Source organism: Daucus carota, chromosome 1 (genome assembly GCF_001625215.2).
Source record: "Daucus carota subsp. sativus chromosome 1, DH1 v3.0, whole genome shotgun sequence".
NCBI lineage: Eukaryota > Viridiplantae > Streptophyta > Magnoliopsida > Apiales > Apiaceae > Daucus > Daucus carota.
The window spans coordinates 12,006,735-12,028,911 of NC_030381.2; the positions used below are offsets into that span (position 1 = coordinate 12,006,735).

At 39.5% G+C, this 22,177-nt stretch overlaps 2 protein-coding genes and 2 pseudogenes across 2 annotated transcripts; 2 read left to right on the forward strand and 2 right to left on the reverse strand.

Annotated features, from left to right (window-relative positions):
• The first annotated feature begins 12,639 nt into the window (after window positions 1-12,639).
• Window positions 12,640-15,057, forward strand: LOC135151914 (uncharacterized). The gene has a single exon (XM_064090994.1). The coding sequence runs from the start codon at window positions 12,640-12,642 to the stop codon at window positions 15,055-15,057; it is 2,418 nt and encodes an 805-aa protein (XP_063947064.1).
• LOC135149963 (small nucleolar RNA R71) lies at window positions 13,139-13,253 on the reverse strand (annotated as a pseudogene).
• A 3,496-nt stretch (window positions 15,058-18,553) lies between the features above and the next one.
• LOC108198235 (uncharacterized) lies at window positions 18,554-20,971 on the forward strand. Its single transcript, XM_017365999.2, has one exon. It carries the CDS (start codon window positions 18,554-18,556, stop codon window positions 20,969-20,971), a length of 2,418 nt encoding a protein of 805 aa, XP_017221488.2.
• LOC135149964 (small nucleolar RNA R71) lies at window positions 19,053-19,167 on the reverse strand (annotated as a pseudogene).
• Window positions 20,972-22,177: the final 1,206 nt, after the last annotated feature.

The window sequence follows — 22,177 nt, forward strand, 5'->3', positions numbered from 1 at the left end:
TCCTGGGTTGCTGTGTTGTCTCCGTTTGAAGGTGCATGAATTTCTGAGCATAATCTGGTGGACACCATGGTTGTTGTCTTCTTCCCACAGACGGCGCCAAATGTTATGGATCAAAAATCGAGGGGTGAGCTTCGTGCTTTTTGACTGATCTCGCGAGTCGGAACTCAGACGGGTCCTCACGAGGTGCCTACGTATCTTCAGCGGGGTGAAGAATCAAGTCAAAAAACGTAGTTCTATTTTGGAGGGGTAGAGCCCTTTATATAGATGTCTCAGGGTTAGAGACTGATTAGAAGTAGGATCCCTGGTGTTAGAGTCCTAGTAGAAATAGGTATTTGAGTTAGAGATAGGATAGGACTAATCCTTGATCCTTATCTTGAGCTGCTGGAGGTTATCTAGGACTCTAGATAGTTATCCACGAAATTCAGAGTTCTTGTAGGACTCTCGGAGTCCTGGACTCGTCAGTCAGACTCCTAGTAGAACTAGGATTCGAGTTCTGGGCCCTAACCGGGCTAGGGGCTCGTGCCTTGAGTTTGGGCAGCCCATGTTTCTCAAACATGAATGCCCAACAGGCTTTTTATAACCTCAATCTGCTAGCCACGAATTTTGGGTGATAAACCCAGAATCCGGGCCTTATATTCTGGCTTTTAATCAGACCCGGGCTCAAAATTACCCAATAATTTTTAGGGCTCCACGGGTTGGGTTCTTATTAGTCATCGGCCTGACCAGCCTCATATTTTCAACAATTCCTCTATTCCGGATAACAACCCTCGTTGGAAGAAAAAGTTCTTCAAGCTACACTGGGAAGAGGGAGATTGGGGAACTCTATTCAGATCCAAGTTTTGTAAGGTCGTTGATGGGAGTGTCGACTCCATCCACCTATCGGATGTCGAGAAGGCAGCCTATGCTGAATTGGTCAAAGACAATGGCCAATCCAAATGCTGGGATCTCCTTGATGAATTCAATCTTAGAAAGCTTGGTCTTTCAAGGGTTAGTGATGAAGGTATAAACCTTTTTTTTACACCTAGGACTTTTCTCGGGTCTACCCCATTATTCACGACTTAACTTATTTCTTGTTTTTGTTTTGCAGCTGCCATAAAAATCAATGAGCAGAATGCACCTCTCCAAGAGGAGACGGGTCGGATGAAGCGGCATAGGTTGGCTAAAGACCCTCGGGTCCCTCGGGAGTTGCCCGCCTTCCTTCAACCCCATTCGGCAGAGGGAGGATCATCTAGTCAGCCTCGGGCTTCCAAGTCTCAAGCCTTTAAACCGGCCTGGGGTTTTCGAAGGACTGATTCGGTGCTGGGATCGACTGTTCATGCTTCTGATTGGTCCCTTCACTCTATTACCCCTGCCGACTACCAGGATGTGGTGCTACAGTCGGAGATCGAGGGGATTGATGGCTTTGGCTCTCAAGCACTTGCTAGTGTGAGTGTCCTTACAAACTTATTGTTTAGGTTCTCCGAGTCTTTCTTAACCCGTTTGTCTACTTGTCTCAGGCCAATGCTCAATTCCAGGCTGCCCTCCATCAGGCTAAATCTTGGAAAAAACAAGCTGAGAGCCACAAGAAGGCTAAGGAATCCTTGGAGGAGGGCATGGAGGCCCTTCGAATCAAGGATGCGGAAAAAGACGAGATTGTGGCTAAGACTCAGTCGGAGCTAGTGGAAGCTCGAAGCGAGCTAGTCGAGGCTCGAAAGGGAAAAGATGCTATCATTGACGACTATATGGACTCTGATGAGTTCAAGAAGCTGATGGAGAAGCACAATGAGATCACCTTTGCAGAGGATTACAGTAACGGGTGGAATGATGCTGTTCAGACCATTCATGATGATCATTCAGACATGTTCCACCCTAAATGGGATTATCTCTGTCCCATGAGGATTGTTCTTGACTCTCCTAGTCCTGCTGAAGAGGAAGTCGAAGATTTGGATGTTATTGAAAAGCATCCGGCTGGGGAGTCCAGGTCTGCAGATAGCTCGGAGGCTGATTCCGAGTCTGATGAGTAGGATTTATTAAGGATCCTGCGTGGTCTACTTATTTAGACTTATCTAGCCTTAACTTGTAGTATAAGACTTGTTTAGCCTTAACTCGTAGTATCGGACTTATCAAGCCTTAGCTTGTAATTTTCACTCAATCAATGTTAATCGTAACTTATTTATGGTTGAATTCATGTTCCGGGTTGATCCGTTCACGGTAGGTAAACAAAAACTCAAGGAAAACATTAGAAACATGAGATATGGAGCAATCCATTAGAAATTTTATTGAAACTATAGTAGAAGAGATAAACAACTAAAATCAATTAAGTTATAAACTAACTGGCAGTGGTCTATCAGACCTTATTCAATGGTCATCTACTTACTAAGATAATCAAATATAATAAATCTTCAAGTTGGTGGCATGCCAACTCCTTGGAAACTCAACTCCATCCAGGGTCTGAAGCTTGTACGAGCCGCGACCAATAACATCCATCACCTAATACGGACCTTCCCAGTTTGGGGCCATCTTTCCCTTGGGACCAACTCCTGAGGCCTCGGCTTTCCTTAGGACTAAATCCCCTTTTCTGAAGAATCGTTCCTTGACTCGGAGATTATAGTAATAGGAAGCTCGTTTTTAGCTCTCAACGATCCTGGCGTTAGCCTCATCTCGGACCTCATCGATCATGTCGAGTGCGAGTCTCATTCTTTCCTCATTGGCTTCGGGCTCATACTGATGGACTCTGGGGGAGGTATGAGTTATCTCAAGTGGCACCACGGCTTCAGCCCTGTAAGCTAACTGGAACGGGGTTGCTCCGGTGGAGACCTTGCAGGTTGTTCGATATGCCCATAGTATAGGGAGAATCTCTTCAGCCCAAGACCCATGCGCTTTCTCGACTCTTTTCTTTAGCCCATCAAGGATTATCCTGTTGGCTACTTCAGCTTGCCCATTGGCTTGAGGATGGGCAACCGAAGTGAATCGTAGCTCAATGCTATAGTCGTTACTGTATCCCACAAACTCTGGATTGTTGAACTGGGCTCCATTGTCAGTAACCAAGACTCGGGGTATGCCATACCTGCATATGATGTTTTCCCAAAAGAACTGAGCAACTTGCTTGGTGGTTATCTTGGCCAGGGGTTTGGCCTCAATCCACTTGGTAAAGTAGTCAATAGCCACTATCAAAAACTTCCTTTGAGCACTGGCGAGTGGAAACGGCCCTAGGATGTCCATCCCCCACATAGCAAAGGGAATCGGGGAGTTAATGGATGTCAGCATGTCTGGGGGCTGGCGCACAACAGGTGCAAATCTCTGACAACGATCGCATCTCTTAACATAACCCTTCGCATCCTTCAGCATATTTGGCCAAAAGAACCCAAGGCGTGTAACTTTGTGAGCCAGGGCTCTCCCACCTAGGTGCTGGCCACAGATTCCTTCATGGACCTCTTTCAGGGCTTCCCGGGCCTCATCCGGCCTTAAACACTTCAAATAAGGTATAACACAAGATTTCTTATAGAGAATCCCTTCAATTAGTGCATACTTTAAAGCTCTTACTTGTAGTTTTCGTGCTTCCCCAGCATCAGGTGGTAGATGTCCAGTTTCGAGATACGTTTTGACCTCATCGATCCAAGTGGCCCTCGTGTCAATTGGGGCTACCAGCTTGGCATTGATACTTGGGGTTTTCAAAACCTGATAGTAAACACTTCCCGAGCATACCTCATTCTCTGAGGATGCAAACTGGGATAAGGCATCAGCCTTTGTATTCTCTTCCCTAGGTATATGTTCTACCAAACATTCTTTAAATTGCGTCATCTGGGCTTTCACAATCCTTAAGTATTTCAGCATTGTTTCTTCTCGTGCCTCAAATTCTCCATTAACCTGTGACACCACAAGTCTTGAGTCCCCACATACTTTCAGGTTTTTAACCCTCAGGGTTCTCGCCAATCCTAATCCAGCTATAAGGGCCTCATACTCAGCTTCATTGTTGGTAGTTGGAAAGTCTAACTTGATCGCGTACTCGACCGTGAAGCCATCCGGGCTTCGGAGCACCAGCCCTGCCCCACTATTTTTTGTTTTTGAAGCTCCGTCGAAAAATAGTAACCAATACTCTTTAGGTTTCTCCTCTTCTTTGGGTTCCTCTACCATACTCTCCTGCCCCCCGACTTTCTTGTTGTCAATGGTGCATTCAACGAGGAAGTCAACTAGAGCTTGAGCCTTGATTGCCACCCGTGGTTTGTATCGAATTTCAAATTCCCCAAGCTCTACTGCCCATTTGATTAATCTCCCACTAGCCTTCGGGCTATGCATTATGTTCCTAAGGGGCTGGTCTGTCAAGACTTCAATTTTGTGAGCCTGGAAGTAAGGCCTCAGCTTTCTTGAAGCTGTAATCATGGCTAAGGAAAACTTCTCAATCACAGAATAGTTGAGCTCCGCTCCATGCAAAATCTTACTAACATAGTAGACGGGTTTCTGGATTTTTCGATCCTCACGAACCAAGACCGCACTCAGTGCTTTCTCAGAGACAGCCAAGTAGACATATAATGTTTCTCCATCCACGGGCTTTGATAAGAGTGGTGGCTCTGTCATATACTTCTTCAACTGCTCAAAGGCCTCTTGGCTCTCACTTGTCCATTCAAAATCTTTAACTTTCTTCAAAGCCTTAAAGAAGGGCAAGCACTTATCCCCGGACTTCGAGATGAAACGTCCTAGTGCCGCGATTCTTCCTGTTAGCTTTTGAACATCCTTTATAGACTTAGGCGGCTCCATATCAAGGATGGCCTTTATCTTGTCGGGGTTGGCCTCAATCCCACGTTTTGAGACCATCAGACCCAAAAATTTTCCAGACCCAACTCCAAAGGCACACTTGGCTGGATTCAACATCATCTTATGTGTCCTCAGGACTTCAAAAGCCTCTCTCAGGTGTTCAAGGTGATCATCTTTGTTCAAGCTCTTCACTAGCATATCATCAACATAGACCTCCATGGTTTTTCCAATCAGATGTTTGAACATCTTATTTGCAGGGCGTTGATATGTGGCTCCTGCATTCTTTAAACCAAACGCCATAACCAAATAACAAAAGATACCAAAATCAATGATGAATGATACCTTAGGAATGTCGTCCTTATTCATTCGGATCTGGTTGTATCCACTAAAGCCATCCATAAAGCTCAACATCTCGTGCCCAGCTGTAGTATCGATCAGAGTATCTATTCTTGGGAGAGGAAAACAGTCCTTAGGACAAGCATCATTCAAATCTGTGAAGTCTACACACATCCTCCACTTTCCATTAGCTTTCTTGACCATGACTGGGTTGGCTAGCCATTCTGGGAATTGGATTTCCTCTATAAAACCTGCTTCCAAAAGCTTATCGACCTCCTGTTTTATGGCTTCCTGCCTCTCAGGGGCAAAACTTCTCTGTTAGGTCCTATAAACTCACTATATAAGATGATATAGTGATCACAATCTGTAACGCAGTATTACAATATAAGAGATTGAAAACAATAAACTCTTATTCACAAAGCTTGAATGGTTACAAAAACTCTCTCAGTGATTTATATTGTATCACTAAGAGCTGCTAGGGTTCTTAACAATATACTCGATAACTCAACTCATATAGAGTAACCCTAATCTGTGTTTATATAGACACAGTTACAAAATCAATCTCTGATTTGATATCCTATAAATCAGCTATGTATTCTATCAATCAAAGAATGCTACAGTTTTCTGTTTAGTTTCCATAGTCAGCAAATCACTCCTCCGCTTCTATCCTTCCTTGAAGTATATCCGCTTCTGAGCTCTTTCCACGTGTAAACTCTGACAAATCTTGACTATGTAAACTCTGATCAGACTTTATCAAACTCTAGTCAGACTTTACTAAACTCTGATCAGCTTCATCAAACTCTGATCAGCTTTCAGCTTAAACTCTGATCACTCCTGTTCTAAAACAAACTTTAAGAACATTAGTAATCATCAATTATATCTAACAATCTCCCCCAACTTGTGCATAAATATGTTATGTGCAAGTTACCAGATAATTGATGATGTCAAAACAGATAAGTCAAATGCAGCAGAGTTTAGCTATATAACAGAAAACTTTTAAAACTTATAGATACTTTACTCCCTAGCTTCATAGACACCATGAGCTGTCTTTAGATATCCTTTGAGGAGTTCTCTTTCAGCTTCTTCAAGTACTGTAATCATCTGTCTCTTGATCTCTCTCAGCTCTGGATCTGAAACTCCAGTTTGATAAATTGCAGCTCTGAGATCATATATCTTGTTTCTTCTCAAGTCTCTATCCAGCCTGATATTGTAAGCTTTATCAGACTCTTCATTGAATGCAAGAGTTCTGATTCCAGCTATTGTCACTATTTTTGCTGAATTTTTCTTCATCTCAACCAGCTTTCCTTGATGATTAAAGTATTTAGGAATGAAAGGTCCAGCATTTTTGTTTCCTGTAATACCCATCTTTCTTCTGATTTGATCTTTTAGCAGATTTGAGATGTGTTGGCATGACTTGTTCTTTACTAGAAATATGTGTGAGACATATCTCAATTCCTCCCAGTGTTTAGCATAGAGATCAGCTTCAATTACTCTAAACACTGTTCCATCAGACATGAAGTAGATAAGAATGTTATCTCCTCTGTCATTCTTCACCAGTTGGACTGAATCTAATCTGTCCATTCTTTCTTGCAATGCTCCAGTCTTGGGAGCACAGAGAGATGAGGGGTCTGTTGACATTGATCCTATACTCTGATCAAATTTCTCATATTTGGATCCCAGCCCTCCTTTATCTCTTCCTGCTTTTCGATGAGAGATTGGTTGAATTGAGCCCTTTTCAAAGTTTATCTCAGTCATCAGACTAGGCTTTGCAAATCCTGGCAATGGAGTAGTTGTTGGTTTGAACACAGCTTGAGCTTTGTCAGAGGTTGTGTCTTTCTTTGCTTCCTTATTAACTTGAGCTGTGTCAGAGGTTAATTTTCCTTTTTGTGATTCTGCAACATGAGCTTTGTCAGAGATTGCAGCTTCTGATTTCTTTTCCTTTACAACTTGAGCCTTGTCAGAGGTTGTAGGCTTCTTCTTATTCAATCCTTTCTCAAGGTGTTCATCTACTTTGCTTTTTCCCTTGGATGTGTACTCATCTTCAGAGTATACCTTTTTGACTGGTAAACTCTGATCAGCAACAGTAGCTTCCTTGATCAATATCCCTTTTTCTTTTGGCTTGGTAGTTGATTTTGCAGGCATTTGGATCTTTCCAGAGTTTATAGCTTCAACATGTTCTTTCTTCAGCTCAGCTTCCTCTGCAGCAATCAACTCCAAATCCAATTTGGCTTCTGGATTTTCTTGTTCAAAAATCAATCTAGCAAGTTCTTCATCAGTCAATGGTCTATCTGATCCAGCCACTGGTCTGTGCTTTGATCCAGATGTGACATTATGTGTTGGCACTGGAACAGACTTTTGCTTAGATTTTGAACTGTCAGAGTTTGAAACTCTTCCACCAGTTCCTGCTTGAAATCTCTTGTGCTTTGTGAAGTCATCCACATCATCATCATCATCATCCTTCTTCTTTCTCTTCAGAGTTTGAGAAGTAGATCATCATCATCATCCTTCTTCTTTCTCTTCAGAGTTTGAGAAGTAGACTTGCATTTGACTTGTGCTACTCTCTCCCCCTTTTTGACATCATCCTCATCAGGAATCAGTATTGAAGTTATTAGAGAAAGTGAAGATTGGATGGCTTCCAGCTGTTTGGACATTTTCTCTTGAGTAGACTCAATGGTGGTCATCCTCTTTTCCAGAGATTCATTTGCAGACACCAGCTTCTTAACATCATCTTTCAGAGGTAGTAGAGTCCTTTTCTTCTCCATAGTCTGAGTTTCCTTGAGACTGGCTACCTCTGTTCTAAGACCATCTATAGACTTAGATGTCTGAGCTTGAGCAGGATGAAATGTCTTTAGATAAAGAACTGTAGCCTTGAGGCTTGACATTACATCAGAGTTTGTGATTTTATTCTCTGCCATAGATAGAAAATCTTCAGCTTTTGTTGGCTCCAGAGAATGGTGGTGGCTCAGCCAGAGTTTGTCCCATACTTCACTTGGTGGATCAACCTGAAGATCCCTGGGAAGTGTCTCAGAGTTTGTGTTCAGAGTTTGCAGCCTGGCATTATATTGGCTGGTAGACTCCCACTTTTGTTGTAGATGTGACAGAGGGACTTCATTATTGTTTTTGTCATTGTCATCATCTGAACTGTCATCATCCTCATCACTATCAGATGTAGGATTAGCAACTTTCTCAACAGGATCTTGAACAGATTTTTCTTGAGCTTCAGAGATTGTTTTACTAGGCTCTGTACCAGCCTTAGCAAGAGACTGTAGTGCTTCCACTGCTACCTTATCAGGTTCTTCAACTACAACATCTGACTTGTAGTTTTCTGGAGCTGTATCATGAACAATGGCACCCTCAGGAATTTTCATTGGAGAAAGAGGAATTGGAGTGGAAGGTCCATGATCAGATACTGGGATTTGAGAATCAGACACAGTAGTCTCAGCTTCAGCTGTAGCTTGCTCCTTGCATATAATCTCCTCATCTACTTCAGATGAAGTAGAAGATGCTGTAGCAGTTGAGAGTGGAACAGCTTGAAGAGGATGTACCATCAGAGCTTGAGAAGATTCTGGAAGTGTAGTAGATGGTGCTTGCTCTTCCTCAAGAGTAAAATCTGTGATCTCTGTTATGAGTACCTTTGCCCTCTTAGGCTTGTTAGCCCTTCTTTTGAATCTAGCTGTCTTTGGCTGAGGACTAGTCTGAACAGGATCAGAGTTTGTTGTAGGAGATGGTTCAGAGTTTACAGCATGTGCAGGTTCAAGATCATCATAATCATAGGCTGCAACCAGTCTCCTTCTTTTCTGCTTTTGAGGAGAAGCAGCTTCAGAGTTTACACGATCAGTGTTTACAGCATCAGAGTTTGCTGGTTTATCAGACTTTGTCTTCAGAACTTGTGTAGCAACAGAGGTTCTGGTCTGCTTAGTAGAAGGGTTTTCATCAGACTTTGTAGCCTTTTTAGATCTGGATGCAGAAGTTCTGGGTTGTTTGGGGATTGTAGGAGAGACTGGAGGTTGAGGCTGTTGTGGTTGTGGTTGTTGTTGGTGTTGTACTGGAGGCATATCCATCCTGGCTCTAACTTGAGCTGGAATTAGAAGAGGTCTCTGAATTGGATACTTCTCATCCTTGGAGATGAGGTCCTTAAACACTCTTTTATGAAGCCTGAATGGCTTGATCTCATCATCAACATCAAAATCTACCTCACCAACAGTAGTATTACACAATAATTGACAGAATCTTGAGAAATATATGACTTGTCTATTCTCATGCATTCTTTCACCAATATTTCTAAGAACTAATCTACCAAAATCAAAATTAGTAGAGTAGATCAGAGAATACCCAATCTGCAGCATGTCCATTGGTATTGCATCCCAGTTTGTAGACTTCTTTTGAAAGGCCCTGGTGATGCAGTCGAAGAAGAAACTCCATTCCCTTCTGAGCCCTGGACGCTTTAGTTGTCCCAATTTTTCAAGTGACTCACTGTAGCCCAAATCAGTCATCATTGTTCTCAGATTTGCATCTCCATTAGTGATATAAGCAGTATGCTCTGGCAGGTTGAATGCCTGACGAACTGTGGCTGGAGTAACAGAATACTCCTCCCCTTCATATGAAAACACAATTGATGGTGATCCATCTGCACCACCATTGTCATATTTACCCGTCCTCCAAAAATTGATGATTTGGCTTCCTGAGAGTCTGGCAGGAGCGGTAAGGGCGTTAGCAAGGGCACTCTGTGCCAAAAATTGCTGGATGGGATGATAATCCCTTGGAGCGTCGACAGTGTTGAGAATGGCAGCATGGTTGTTTGGAACGAATTCCACACCTGCAAAGGTAAAAGCTGTAGTAGCCATTAGAACAGAGTTTGTGAATGAAGGTGTTTGAGAAGGTGTGTAAGAGAAGATTTGAATTTCAGAGAGAAGAGCGTAAGAGTTTGTTGAGAGAGTGTGTGTAAAGATTAAGTGTATAAGTGAAGAATAAGCAATAAAATCTGATGATAAACTCTTCAGATTTTGTTTAGCTGTACACGCTTGGGCTCTTTGTTCACTTGGACACCTGTCAGATTTTAACTGGTAGATGAATGTTAGTGGGATAGAGAAACGGGATTAATAATCATGAGTGCAGTAAAACATGTGCAGTTATAAATGCTGATTACACGTTCTCCTATTAAAATGTTTTTCATGTAAACCCACTAATAATACATCCGTTTGGAACACTCTCTTCACATTCTCTGAGTATTTGAACTCCTGAAATGTACAAGATTTAGAAAAAAAAATCAAGATCAAATCTCTCGAATTTTAAACTCTGAGATTTAAATCAAAGAAAATTAATTCTTAATACCTCAGAATAAAGACATAATTTATAGAAAATTCATCGAAAAATCAGAGTTTGTCATAAAATCCATAGCTCAATAATGTGCTTGTGAAATAATGTGTGTGATTTAACATATTAAATCAGAGACTAGAGAATTTCACAATTTCGTAATTATAAGGTAGACAAAAATAATTTATTTAAACTCTCAAGACATAGACAACAGACATACTCTGATGGAGAAATATATAAAATAAACTAACCCCCTTTTTTTTTTTTTTTTCTTCTTCAAGGACGCTTTTCAGTGTAAATGAATCACGACCTTTAAATAAATTTTTGCAACAGTATTTCTCCAGTAATCAGAGATTGTGACTGGTCACCATAGATTATAAAATCTTGGCAATTACTTAATACCAGTAAATGTTTGGGTCTTCCCAGTCACTGTCATATAGACATCTAAGATCTCAAAGGAGTACCATGCTTATTTGCAGGGGTGTGTATAGGTAACAAAAACATCAGAGTTTATAATTACTGTCTAATTGAGGAGAGAAAATTCAAATTAGTCAGTCTCACTTATAATTAAGATATGTGAAGTAATAGAGTCTCAATGACATTAACATGCATATAGTGTCAAATTGTAGCACAGAATTGAGATCAGGATTAAAGAACTTAACTGAGATTCATGATTACTAATTCAGATCATGCTTCATAGTATCTTCACAGGTTAAGTGTCTCAGAGAAATAAAAATGAGATCATTTATCAAGATTCAGAGTTTACAACCATCAGAGAATATCGTCAGAGAATGGCGTCAGAGAATGTCAATTAGAGTATAACAAACAGAGTATATCATCAGAGAATGTCATCAGAGTTTAACAATCAGAGTATTTTGATAGAGCATATATTTATATATGCTTTTATATGATTTTATTCCCATAATTTTAGTATTTTGTAAATAATCGGGTTATTACTAATTGATTTTAAGTGTTTAATGGCAGGAAAATAAATATTTCTAAAGTTGGATTAAATCAAGCTTATTTGGGCTTAATCGGATAGAAATTCGGATTTTATGGATAGACTGCAAAGCAAATCTTGTTTGGGCCATAACTTGAGTTCTGGACATCAGAATTGGGCGATTCAACAGCCCACATGAAGATATCGGAATTTTCTACAAGTTTAAAGTGGTCCAGATGTCAATATCCAACTGGAGCAGCCCAGAATCAGGCCTGAAAGTCAGCCTGCGAATTTCTTTTCAGAATCCAATTTATTTTAGAAAATCGGATTTGTTTTCCAAGAAGCCCATTAAAAACACTATTAATATTAGGGTTTAGATTATTAGAGATATATCGGAGATTATTTTGTATCGAGAGAGAGAGAAACACTTATAGAGGGAGATAGAGTAAAGGATTGAAGGGATTCATCCGGTGTTTTAAGGAGCCCTTAAAGTTGTATTCTTCTACTCTTGACTCTTGTACTCATGGTTTGGTTTACTCATACATATACAGTTTCTTATTTAATTATGAGTAACTAATCCCCTAATCCGGGGATTGGGAAGTATTCGTTGGTTTAATATGTTTGTCTGATAATGTTGTGATTCTTCTTGCTTTCGCTAATCTATCATTGAGCGCTTAACACAATTAGAGGAGTCATGAACCTTTAATGGTATTCATAGGAGTTATAATGAATCGGGAGAGGATTTGTAATTCTAGTACATGATATGATGGACATAATTCAATTATTGAATCGGGAGATTAATATGCGAGTTATGAAACTATAAATTCTTGGGTATCAATAGTTTATGGCTTATATTTTGATTGATCATGGGAGTGACGTTCAAGATATAGTTGTAGGCAATATATTGTATCTTGGGAGAGAACAATATAAGCATTAGAAGAATTGTTTTTAGCAAAGTGGGAGAACAAGATATCACATATTAGACATTCATGAAACCAATTGAAGAACCCATGTTCCTGGATTGTTTTCTCCATCGTTAAATCTTAGATTTTAATTGCTTAGTAGTATAATTTAGTTAGTAACAAAACACCCAATTATTCTTCTACACTTCTAAATTTAAGGAATAATACACTTGAATTGATATTGAATTTAGTCCTTCCCTGTGAACGATACTCATAGAAATAGTCATCAACAAATTGGCGCCGCTGCCGGGGAAGGCAGCAATATTAAGTTTAAGTTAATTATTTCTTATTGTTTAGATTTTACTAAATTTGTTTCAAGAACAATCTCATTGGTGTTTCGTTTCAGGTACATCTTATATGCGTAGATCGAAAAGTGTTGGAGATTTCGAACTAGATCCTGAAATTGAGCGCACTTTTCGAGTTAGAAGAAAAGAGGCTAGGCAAAGAAAGGAAAGAGCCAAGATGACTGACGCTGAAGATAATCTTGTTGTTAATCTTGACCAGTCATCTATTCAGGATCATGAAACTCCTAATCCTGCGAATTGCATGTACAAAACTCCTGAGATTGGTGCAGCTCAATATAACATCAATCCCAGTCTAATTCAGATGGTGAGCAATTCTGCTTTTGAAGGAGATATTGAACGAGAGGATCCACACCGACATCTAGAGCGCTTTGTGCAAATGTGTGGTTCATTCAGAATTAATGGGGTTACTGCAGATCAGATTCGTCTCCACATGTTCCCTTATTCTATAAAGGGAAAAGCTTTGGAATGGTTTCAACAGCTGTCAGATACTGCTCTAGCTACTTGGGATAATCTTTCGACCGAGTTCCTATCCAAATATTATCCTTCTGACAAGACTCAACAAATGAGAGCAATTATTCTTACTTTCAAAGCACAACCAGGTGAAGGCTTGTATCAAGCATGGGAGAGATACAAGGCATTGTTGAGAAAATGTCCACATCATGGTTACGAGGAGTGGATGGTTCTGAGTACTTTCTATGGAGCTTTAAATTCTGATATTCGGCTGAGTTTGGATGTTGCAGCTGGAGGAAACTTTAAGAAAGCACCTGTTCATCAAGCAAAGGCACTTCTCGAGGAATTGGCCTCAAATAACTATGCTTGGGCACCCAGTGGTACAAGTTCAGTGAAATCAGCACAAGACACTGAGATGATGAACTTGCTCACTCTGAAATTGGATGCTCTTACTCAAGAGGTCCGTGGACAAAAGGCAAGTGTCAATGCTATCTCTTCTCCGATGGAAGGATATATGGATCCTAGTGTTAATCAACACTCTTATACACAACAGTTTCCGGATGAAGCATCTTTTATCCAAGGAAGACAGTCATGGCCTGTTCAGAATAATTCATATTACAATCCAAATCAAAGGCCCAACAACAATCTTTCCTACAACAATAGTCATGCTGTTAATCCATCATATGCAGCTCCAAAGCAAAATCCGCCTCCTGGTTTTCAACCACGTCAGCAATATCAAAGTCAACAACAGTTTCAACCTTTATCTAATGACAAAAAAGAGCCTGCTGATTGGGAAGTTGCACTCGGCAAGATGATACAAGGAACTACTGGGGCTTTTGCTAATATCGAGACTAAATTCAATAAGGTTGAGTCGAGGATTGATCAGATAGCTTCGTCACAGAAGATGTTGGAAATGCAGATTGGCCAAATTGCTAATAAGGTTGGTGCTCGTGAGCAAGGATCACTGCCTAGTCAACCAGATGTGAATGTCAAAGAACACTGCAAGGCTATCACGTTGAGGAGTGGCAGAGAATTACCAGAAGTTAGAGCGCCGGGACTAAATGATGCAACTCTTCCTCCTAAAAAGAGAAAGTCATATCAAAATACTGTGAAAATTGCTGAGAAGAGTGAGGATGAGCCAAAAGATGAGACTCCACCGAAAGCTCACGTGAAACAATATGTGCCTCCAATCCCTTTCCCACAAAGGTTGACAAATCGGAAGTTAGAGAAGCAATATGAGAAATTTTTAAAGATGTTTCGGGAGATACATATTACTATTCCTTTTGCTGATGCTTTGGCTCAAATGCCCCTTTATGCGAAATTCATGAAACAGGTATTATCTAATCGCAAGAAGTTAGAGGCGGTGGAGACCATCAGTCTTAATGAAGAGTGTAGTGCGGTTATACAACACAATATTCCTCCTAAGCTCAAGGATCCGGGGAGCTTTTCTTTGCCATGCACTATTGGGAAAGTCGGAATAAAAAGAGCATTGTGTGATCTTGGAGCTAGTGTGAGTTTGATGCCATATTCTATCTATAAAAGACTTGGTTTGGGAGAGTTAAAGAAAACAAAGATATCACTTCAACTTGCAGATCGAACTATAAAATATCCACTGGGTGTACTTGAAGATGTTTTGGTGAATGTTGATAAATTTGTTATTCCTTGTGATTTCGTTATTTTGGAGATGAATGAGGATGTTGAGATTCCGATTATCTTGGGAAGACCATTCTTGGCTACTGCTGGAGCAAGTATTGATGTGAAAGCCGGCAAGCTTTCACTAAACGTGGGTGAAGAAAAAGTTGAGTTTGATCTTGATCAAGTTATGAAGGCACCGTCACTTGAAACCGAAAGCTTTGCTGTGGATATTGTTGAAGAACTTGTGCAGGATGTCACTGATAATATTCTCGAGAAGGAAACCGAAGGTGATGGAAACGATTCTCGGAAACTCCGAGAAAGGGAATTTAAGGAGATGGATTTGACACTTGGACCATTTGAGATGGTTTTGAAAGAGCCACCATAAAAAAATGAGGTAATCACGTCGAGCTAATGACGTTAAACAAGCGCTTCTTGGGAGGCAACCCAAGGTATAATATATATTATATAATATATTTTGTAATTTTTATAGGATTCTAGATTTTTTTTTATTTTCTTTACTCCCATGAGATGCGTTGATGGGTGTGTTTTAAGGTTATGATATTTGACTGATATTTGACTGATATTTGTTGAAGAATCATGGCATGTTGTGATAATGATATTGTGCACAATCATGCATTCTCTCATGCACCTATACTGAGCCTACGTGAGATTTTTATTCGAATTGCATGGTCATGCAATTTGCTGCATTCACGACCTGGCACGAGCATGCACTTCTGTGCATGATTATGCAGTCAATTGTGTGCGTTGCGTCATATTTTCCTTCGGTTTGCACGGTTATGCAGATTCTGGAGCATGCACATGCAGTCTGAAGCTAGCGCTCGACTGAATTTATAAGACCTTGCACGATCATGCAGTTTCGGAACATGCTCGTGCAGTCAATTATGCTTGCTGCGTGTGAATTTTGTGGCATCAGCATGATCATGCTGTTTTGTGCATGATCATGTTCTTCCTTCACTTGCTTTTATGGGTTCTGGCATGCTTATGCAACATTCCTCAACCACTTCCACACTAGTCATGGATCACGACACTTCATGCGTATGCATAGGGGAGTCTTCTTAACTTTTATTTGTATAACTATTTATTATATTATATTATATTATATTATATATTATTCATTGAGGATAATGAACCATTCAAGTGTGGGGATGTGTTCTCACGAATAACAATAAAAAAAATTGTATATTGCCTTGTCTTATATTCAGGAAATTCATGATAGTTGCATTTAAATTAGAGCATATATTTTTATTAATTTATTTTCTTTTTAGTTTGCATTTGCATAATTCCATGAATGTTTGTCGACCAAGTCAATTTCCTATGATGAGTTAAATTGCATAATTTCTTGGTTAGTAGTCTTGATCATATGTGATGTCTTGCATGCTTAGAAATTGTTTGTGCGGAACTTGTAATTACACAATAACTGTTCTAGAAGCGAGATTTAGACTAGCTTATTTCTTGAGTCTTAACGATGGGCCGGACGTAGAATTTTGACTATTCCCTTTTGAGCTTAGAGTCTATAATTCTTAAGTGAGGGGGAGCTTTGGGATATACATGCCTTTCAAAAAAAAAACAGAGAGAAAAAAAATAGACACATATATTAGCAATAAAGTTCACGAAAAAAAAAAATGGTGGTATAATTGACTAGGTTGGGCTCATTAATACTCGAGTAATTAAGTCTGAAGGGACTTTGTGCCTAGTAACCTAAAGCCTTTCATGGTTTGGGATTACTGACCCAACACTCGCTAAATGGGTATTAGTGCATAAATCTTTTGGGATCTCAACCATTACACGTTCAAATAAGCCACCTAAACCGCATGTGAACAATTTGGTTGGTGAAGTCTTATGGTGGTCGTAACTCATTTACACTGAGAAGCGTCCCGACCTTAGACCGAGCATGTACACACCAAATAATAGATATTGAAAAAAAAAGCATATATAAGAGAGGCATGGAAGTACCTTGGTGACCCTAAGCTGTAGTTGACTCTAATGTAACGAAGTGTTTAAGCATTATTCTGATTAAAGACTCATGGTTAAGATTCTGTTGAACTTTGTTGGTCTCTATTTCGTTTCATTAGAGAGCTTGTTGAGCACACACGATGCACTCCGTACTTGCAGTGAAAGAGTTGCATGACTAATATGTGTGATAGATGAAATCCTTGATTGTTGCATATTCTGAGGATTATATGTTGATAAGGTTGATAATTTCATGGATGGAATCTATGCATATTCATTTAGCTTGCATTCATATTAGTTGCATTCTTAAGAATAGGCTGCAAAACAAAATGAATTTTGTGGGTACATTCACTACAGGCCCTCACGAGACCTTACTCGTCCACTAGGGCTGCCTAGGGGTTTAAAGGGCTTGTTGCATATGCCAAATGCAACCGTGATCACCTACGGAAGTGGTATATCTATTAAGTGTTAGTTTTATTTATTTTATTTGCCCGAGGACGTGCAAAACACTAAGTGTGGGGATATTTGATAGAGCATATATTTATATATGCTTTTATATGATTTTATTCCTATAATTTTAGTATTTTGTAAATAATCGGGTTATTACTAATTGATTTTAAGTGTTTAATGGCAGGAAAATAAATATTTCTAAAGTTGGATTAAATCAAGCTTATTTGGGCTTAATCGGATAGAAATTCGGATTTTATGGATAGACTGCAAAGCAAATCTTGTTTGGGCCATAACTTGAGTTCTGGACATCAGAATTGGGCGATTCAACAGCCCACATGAAGATATCGGAATTTTCCACAAGTTTAAAGTGGTCCAGATGTCAATATCCAACTGGAGCAGCCCAGAATCAGGCCTGAAAGTCAGCCTGCGAATTTCTTTTCAGAATCCAATTTATTTTAGAAAACCGGATTTGTTTTCCAAGAAGCCCATTAAAAACACTATTATTATTAGGGTTTAGATTATTAGAGATATATCGGAGATTATTTTGTATCGAGAGAGAGAGAAACACTTATAGAGGGAGATAGAGTAAAGGATTGAAGGGATTCATCCGGTGTTTTAAGGAGCCCTTAAAGTTGTATTCTTCTACTCTTGACTCTTGTACTCATGGTTTGGTTTACTCATACATATACAGTTTCTTATTTAATTATGAGTAACTAATCCCCTAATCCGGGGATTGGGAACTATTCGTTGGTTTAATATGTTTGTCTGATAATGTTGTGATTCTTCTTGCTTTCGCTAATCTATCATTGAGCGCTTAACACAATTAGAGGAGTCATGAACCTTTAATGGTATTCATAGGAGTTATAATGAATCGGGAGAGGATTTGTAATTCTAGTACATGATATGATGGACATAATTCAATTATTGAATCGGGAGATTAATATGCGAGTTATGAAACTATAAATTCTTGGGTATCAATAGTTTATGGCTTATATTTTGATTGATCATGGGAGTGACGTTCAAGATATAGTTGTAGGCAATATATTGTATCTTGGGAGAGAATAATATAAGCATTAGAAGAATTGTTTTTAGCAAAGTGGGAGAACAAGATATCACATATTAGACATTCATGAAACCAATTGAAGAACCCATGTTCCTGGATTGTTTTCTCCATCGTTAAATCTTAGATTTTAATTGCTTAGTAGTATAATTTAGTTAGTAACAAAACACCCAATTATTCTTCTACACTTCTAAATTTAAGGAATAATACACTTGAATTGATATTGAATTTAGTCCTTCCCTGTGAACGATACTCATAGAAATACTCATCAACAAATTGGCGCCGCTGCCGGGGAAGGCAGCAATATTAAGTTTAAGTTAATTATTTCTTATTGTTTAGATTTTACTAAATTTGTTTCCAAGAACAATCTCATTGGTGTTTCGTTTCAGGTACATCTTATATGCGTAGATCGAAAAGTGTTGGAGATTTCGAACTAGATCCTGAAATTGAGCGCACTTTTCGAGTTAGAAGAAAAGAGGCTAGGCAAAGAAAGGAAAGAGCCAAGATGACTGACGCTGAAGATAATCTTGTTGTTAATCTTGACCAGTCATCTATTCAGGATCATGAAACTCCTAATCCTGCGAATTGCATGTACAAAACTCCTGAGATTGGTGCAGCTCAATATAACATCAATCCCAGTCTAATTCAGATGGTGAGCAATTCTGCTTTTGAAGGAGATATTGAACGAGAGGATCCACACCGACATCTAGAGCGCTTTGTGCAAATGTGTGGTTCATTCAGAATTAATGGGGTTACTGCAGATCAGATTCGTCTCCACATGTTCCCTTATTCTATAAAGGGAAAAGCTTTGGAATGGTTTCAACAGCTGTCAGATACTGCTCTAGCTACTTGGGATAATCTTTCGACCGAGTTCCTATCCAAATATTATCCTTCTGACAAGACTCAACAAATGAGAGCAATTATTCTTACTTTCAAAGCACAACCAGGTGAAGGCTTGTATCAAGCATGGGAGAGATACAAGGCATTGTTGAGAAAATGTCCACATCATGGTTACGAGGAGTGGATGGTTCTGAGTACTTTCTATGGAGCTTTAAATTCTGATATTCGGCTGAGTTTGGATGTTGCAGCTGGAGGAAACTTTAAGAAAGCACCTGTTCATCAAGCAAAGGCACTTCTCGAGGAATTGGCCTCAAATAACTATGCTTGGGCACCCAGTGGTACAAGTTCAGTGAAATCAGCACAAGACACTGAGATGATGAACTTGCTCACTCTGAAATTGGATGCTCTTACTCAAGAGGTCCGTGGACAAAAGGCAAGTGTCAATGCTATCTCTTCTCCGATGGAAGGATATATGGATCCTAGTGTTAATCAACACTCTTATACACAACAGTTTCCGGATGAAGCATCTTTTATCCAAGGAAGACAGTCATGGCCTGTTCAGAATAATTCATATTACAATCCAAATCAAAGGCCCAACAACAATCTTTCCTACAACAATAGTCATGCTGTTAATCCATCATATGCAGCTCCAAAGCAAAATCCGCCTCCTGGTTTTCAACCACGTCAGCAATATCAAAGTCAACAACAGTTTCAACCTTTATCTAATGACAAAAAAGAGCCTGCTGATTGGGAAGTTGCACTCGGCAAGATGATACAAGGAACTACTGGGGCTTTTGCTAATATCGAGACTAAATTCAATAAGGTTGAGTCGAGGATTGATCAGATAGCTTCGTCACAGAAGATGTTGGAAATGCAGATTGGCCAAATTGCTAATAAGGTTGGTGCTCGTGAGCAAGGATCACTGCCTAGTCAACCAGATGTGAATGTCAAAGAACACTGCAAGGCTATCACGTTGAGGAGTGGCAGAGAATTACCAGAAGTTAGAGCGCCGGGACTAAATGATGCAACTCTTCCTCCTAAAAAGAGAAAGTCATATCAAAATACTGTGAAAATTGCTGAGAAGAGTGAGGATGAGCCAAAAGATGAGACTCCACCGAAAGCTCACGTGAAACAATATGTGCCTCCAATCCCTTTCCCACAAAGGTTGACAAATCAGAAGTTAGAGAAGCAATATGAGAAATTTTTAAAGATGTTTCGGGAGATACATATTACTATTCCTTTTGCTGATGCTTTGGCTCAAATGCCCCTTTATGCGAAATTCATGAAACAGGTATTATCTAATCGCAAGAAGTTAGAGGCGGTGGAGACCATCAGTCTTAATGAAGAGTGTAGTGCGGTTATACAACACAATATTCCTCCTAAGCTCAAGGATCCGGGGAGCTTTTCTTTGCCATGCACTATTGGGAAAGTCGGAATAAAAAGAGCATTGTGTGATCTTGGAGCTAGTGTGAGTTTGATGCCATATTCTATCTATAAAAGACTTGGTTTGGGAGAGTTAAAGAAAACAAAGATATCACTTCAACTTGCAGATCGAACTATAAAATATCCACTGGGTGTACTTGAAGATGTTTTGGTGAATGTTGATAAATTTGTTATTCCTTGTGATTTCGTTATTTTGGAGATGAATGAGGATGTTGAGATTCCGATTATCTTGGGAAGACCATTCTTGGCTACTGCTGGAGCAAGTATTGATGTGAAAGCCGGCAAGCTTTCACTAAACGTGGGTGAAGAAAAAGTTGAGTTTGATCTTGATCAAGTTATGAAGGCACCGTCACTTGAAACCGAAAGCTTTGCTGTGGATATTGTTGAAGAACTTGTGCAGGATGTCACTGATAATATTCTCGAGAAGGAAACCGAAGGTGATGGAAACGATTCTCGGAAACTCCGAGAAAGGGAATTTAAGGAGATGGATTTGACACTTGGACCATTTGAGATGGTTTTGAAAGAGCCACCATAAAAAAATGAGGTAATCACGTCGAGCTAATGACGTTAAACAAGCGCTTCTTGGGAGGCAACCCAAGGTATAATATATATTATATAATATATTTTGTAATTTTTATAGGATTCTAGATTTTTTTTTTATTTTCTTTACTCCCATGAGATGCGTTGATGGGTGTGTTCAGTGTTTAAGGTTATGATATTTGACTGATATTTGTTGAAGAATCATGGCATGTTGTGATAATGATATTGTGCACAATCATGCATTCTCTCATGCACCTATACTGAGCCTACGTGAGATTTTTATTCGAATTGCATGGTCATGCAATTTGCTGCATTCACGACCTGGCACGAGCATGCACTTCTGTGCATGATTATGCAGTCAATTGTGTGCGTTGCGTCATATTTTCCTTCGGTTTGCACGGTTATGCAGATTCTGGAGCATGCACATGCAGTCTGAAGCTAGCGCTCGACTGAATTTATAAGACCTTGCACGATCATGCAGTTTCGGAACATGCTCGTGCAGTCAATTATGCTTGCTGCGTGTGAATTTTGTGGCATCAGCATGATCATGCTGTTTTGTGCATGATCATGTTCTTCCTTCACTTGCTTTTATGGGTTCTGGCATGCTTATGCAACATTCCTCAACCACTTCCACACTAGTCATGGATCACGACACTTCATGCGTATGCATAGGGGAGTCTTCTTAACTTTTATTTGTATAACTATTTATTATATTATATTATATTATATTATATATTATTCATTGAGGATAATGAACCATTCAAGTGTGGGGATGTGTTCTCACGAATAACAATAAAAAAAATTGTATATTGCCTTGTCTTATATTCAGGAAATTCATGATAGTTGCATTTAAATTAGAGCATATATTTTTATTAATTTATTTTCTTTTTAGTTTGCATTTGCATAATTCCATGAATGTTTGTCGACCAAGTCAATTTCCTATGATGAGTTAAATTGCATAATTTCTTGGTTAGTAGTCTTGATCATATGTGATGTCTTGCATGCTTAGAAATTGTTTGTGCGGAACTTGTAATTACACAATAACTGTTCTAGAAGCGAGATTTAGACTAGCTTATTTCTTGAGTCTTAACGATGGGCCGGACGTAGAATTTTGACTATTCCCTTTTGAGCTTAGAGTCTATAATTCTTAAGTGAGGGGGAGCTTTGGGATATACATGCCTTTCAAAAAAAAAACAGAGAG

What these genes read in the sequence shown, in the direction of transcription:
- LOC108198235 (XM_017365999.2), top strand. Translation starts at nt 18,554, where the DNA reads ATGCGTAGATCGAAAAGTGTTGGAGATTTCGAACTAGATCCTGAAATT.
- LOC135151914 (XM_064090994.1), top strand. Translation starts at nt 12,640, where the DNA reads ATGCGTAGATCGAAAAGTGTTGGAGATTTCGAACTAGATCCTGAAATT.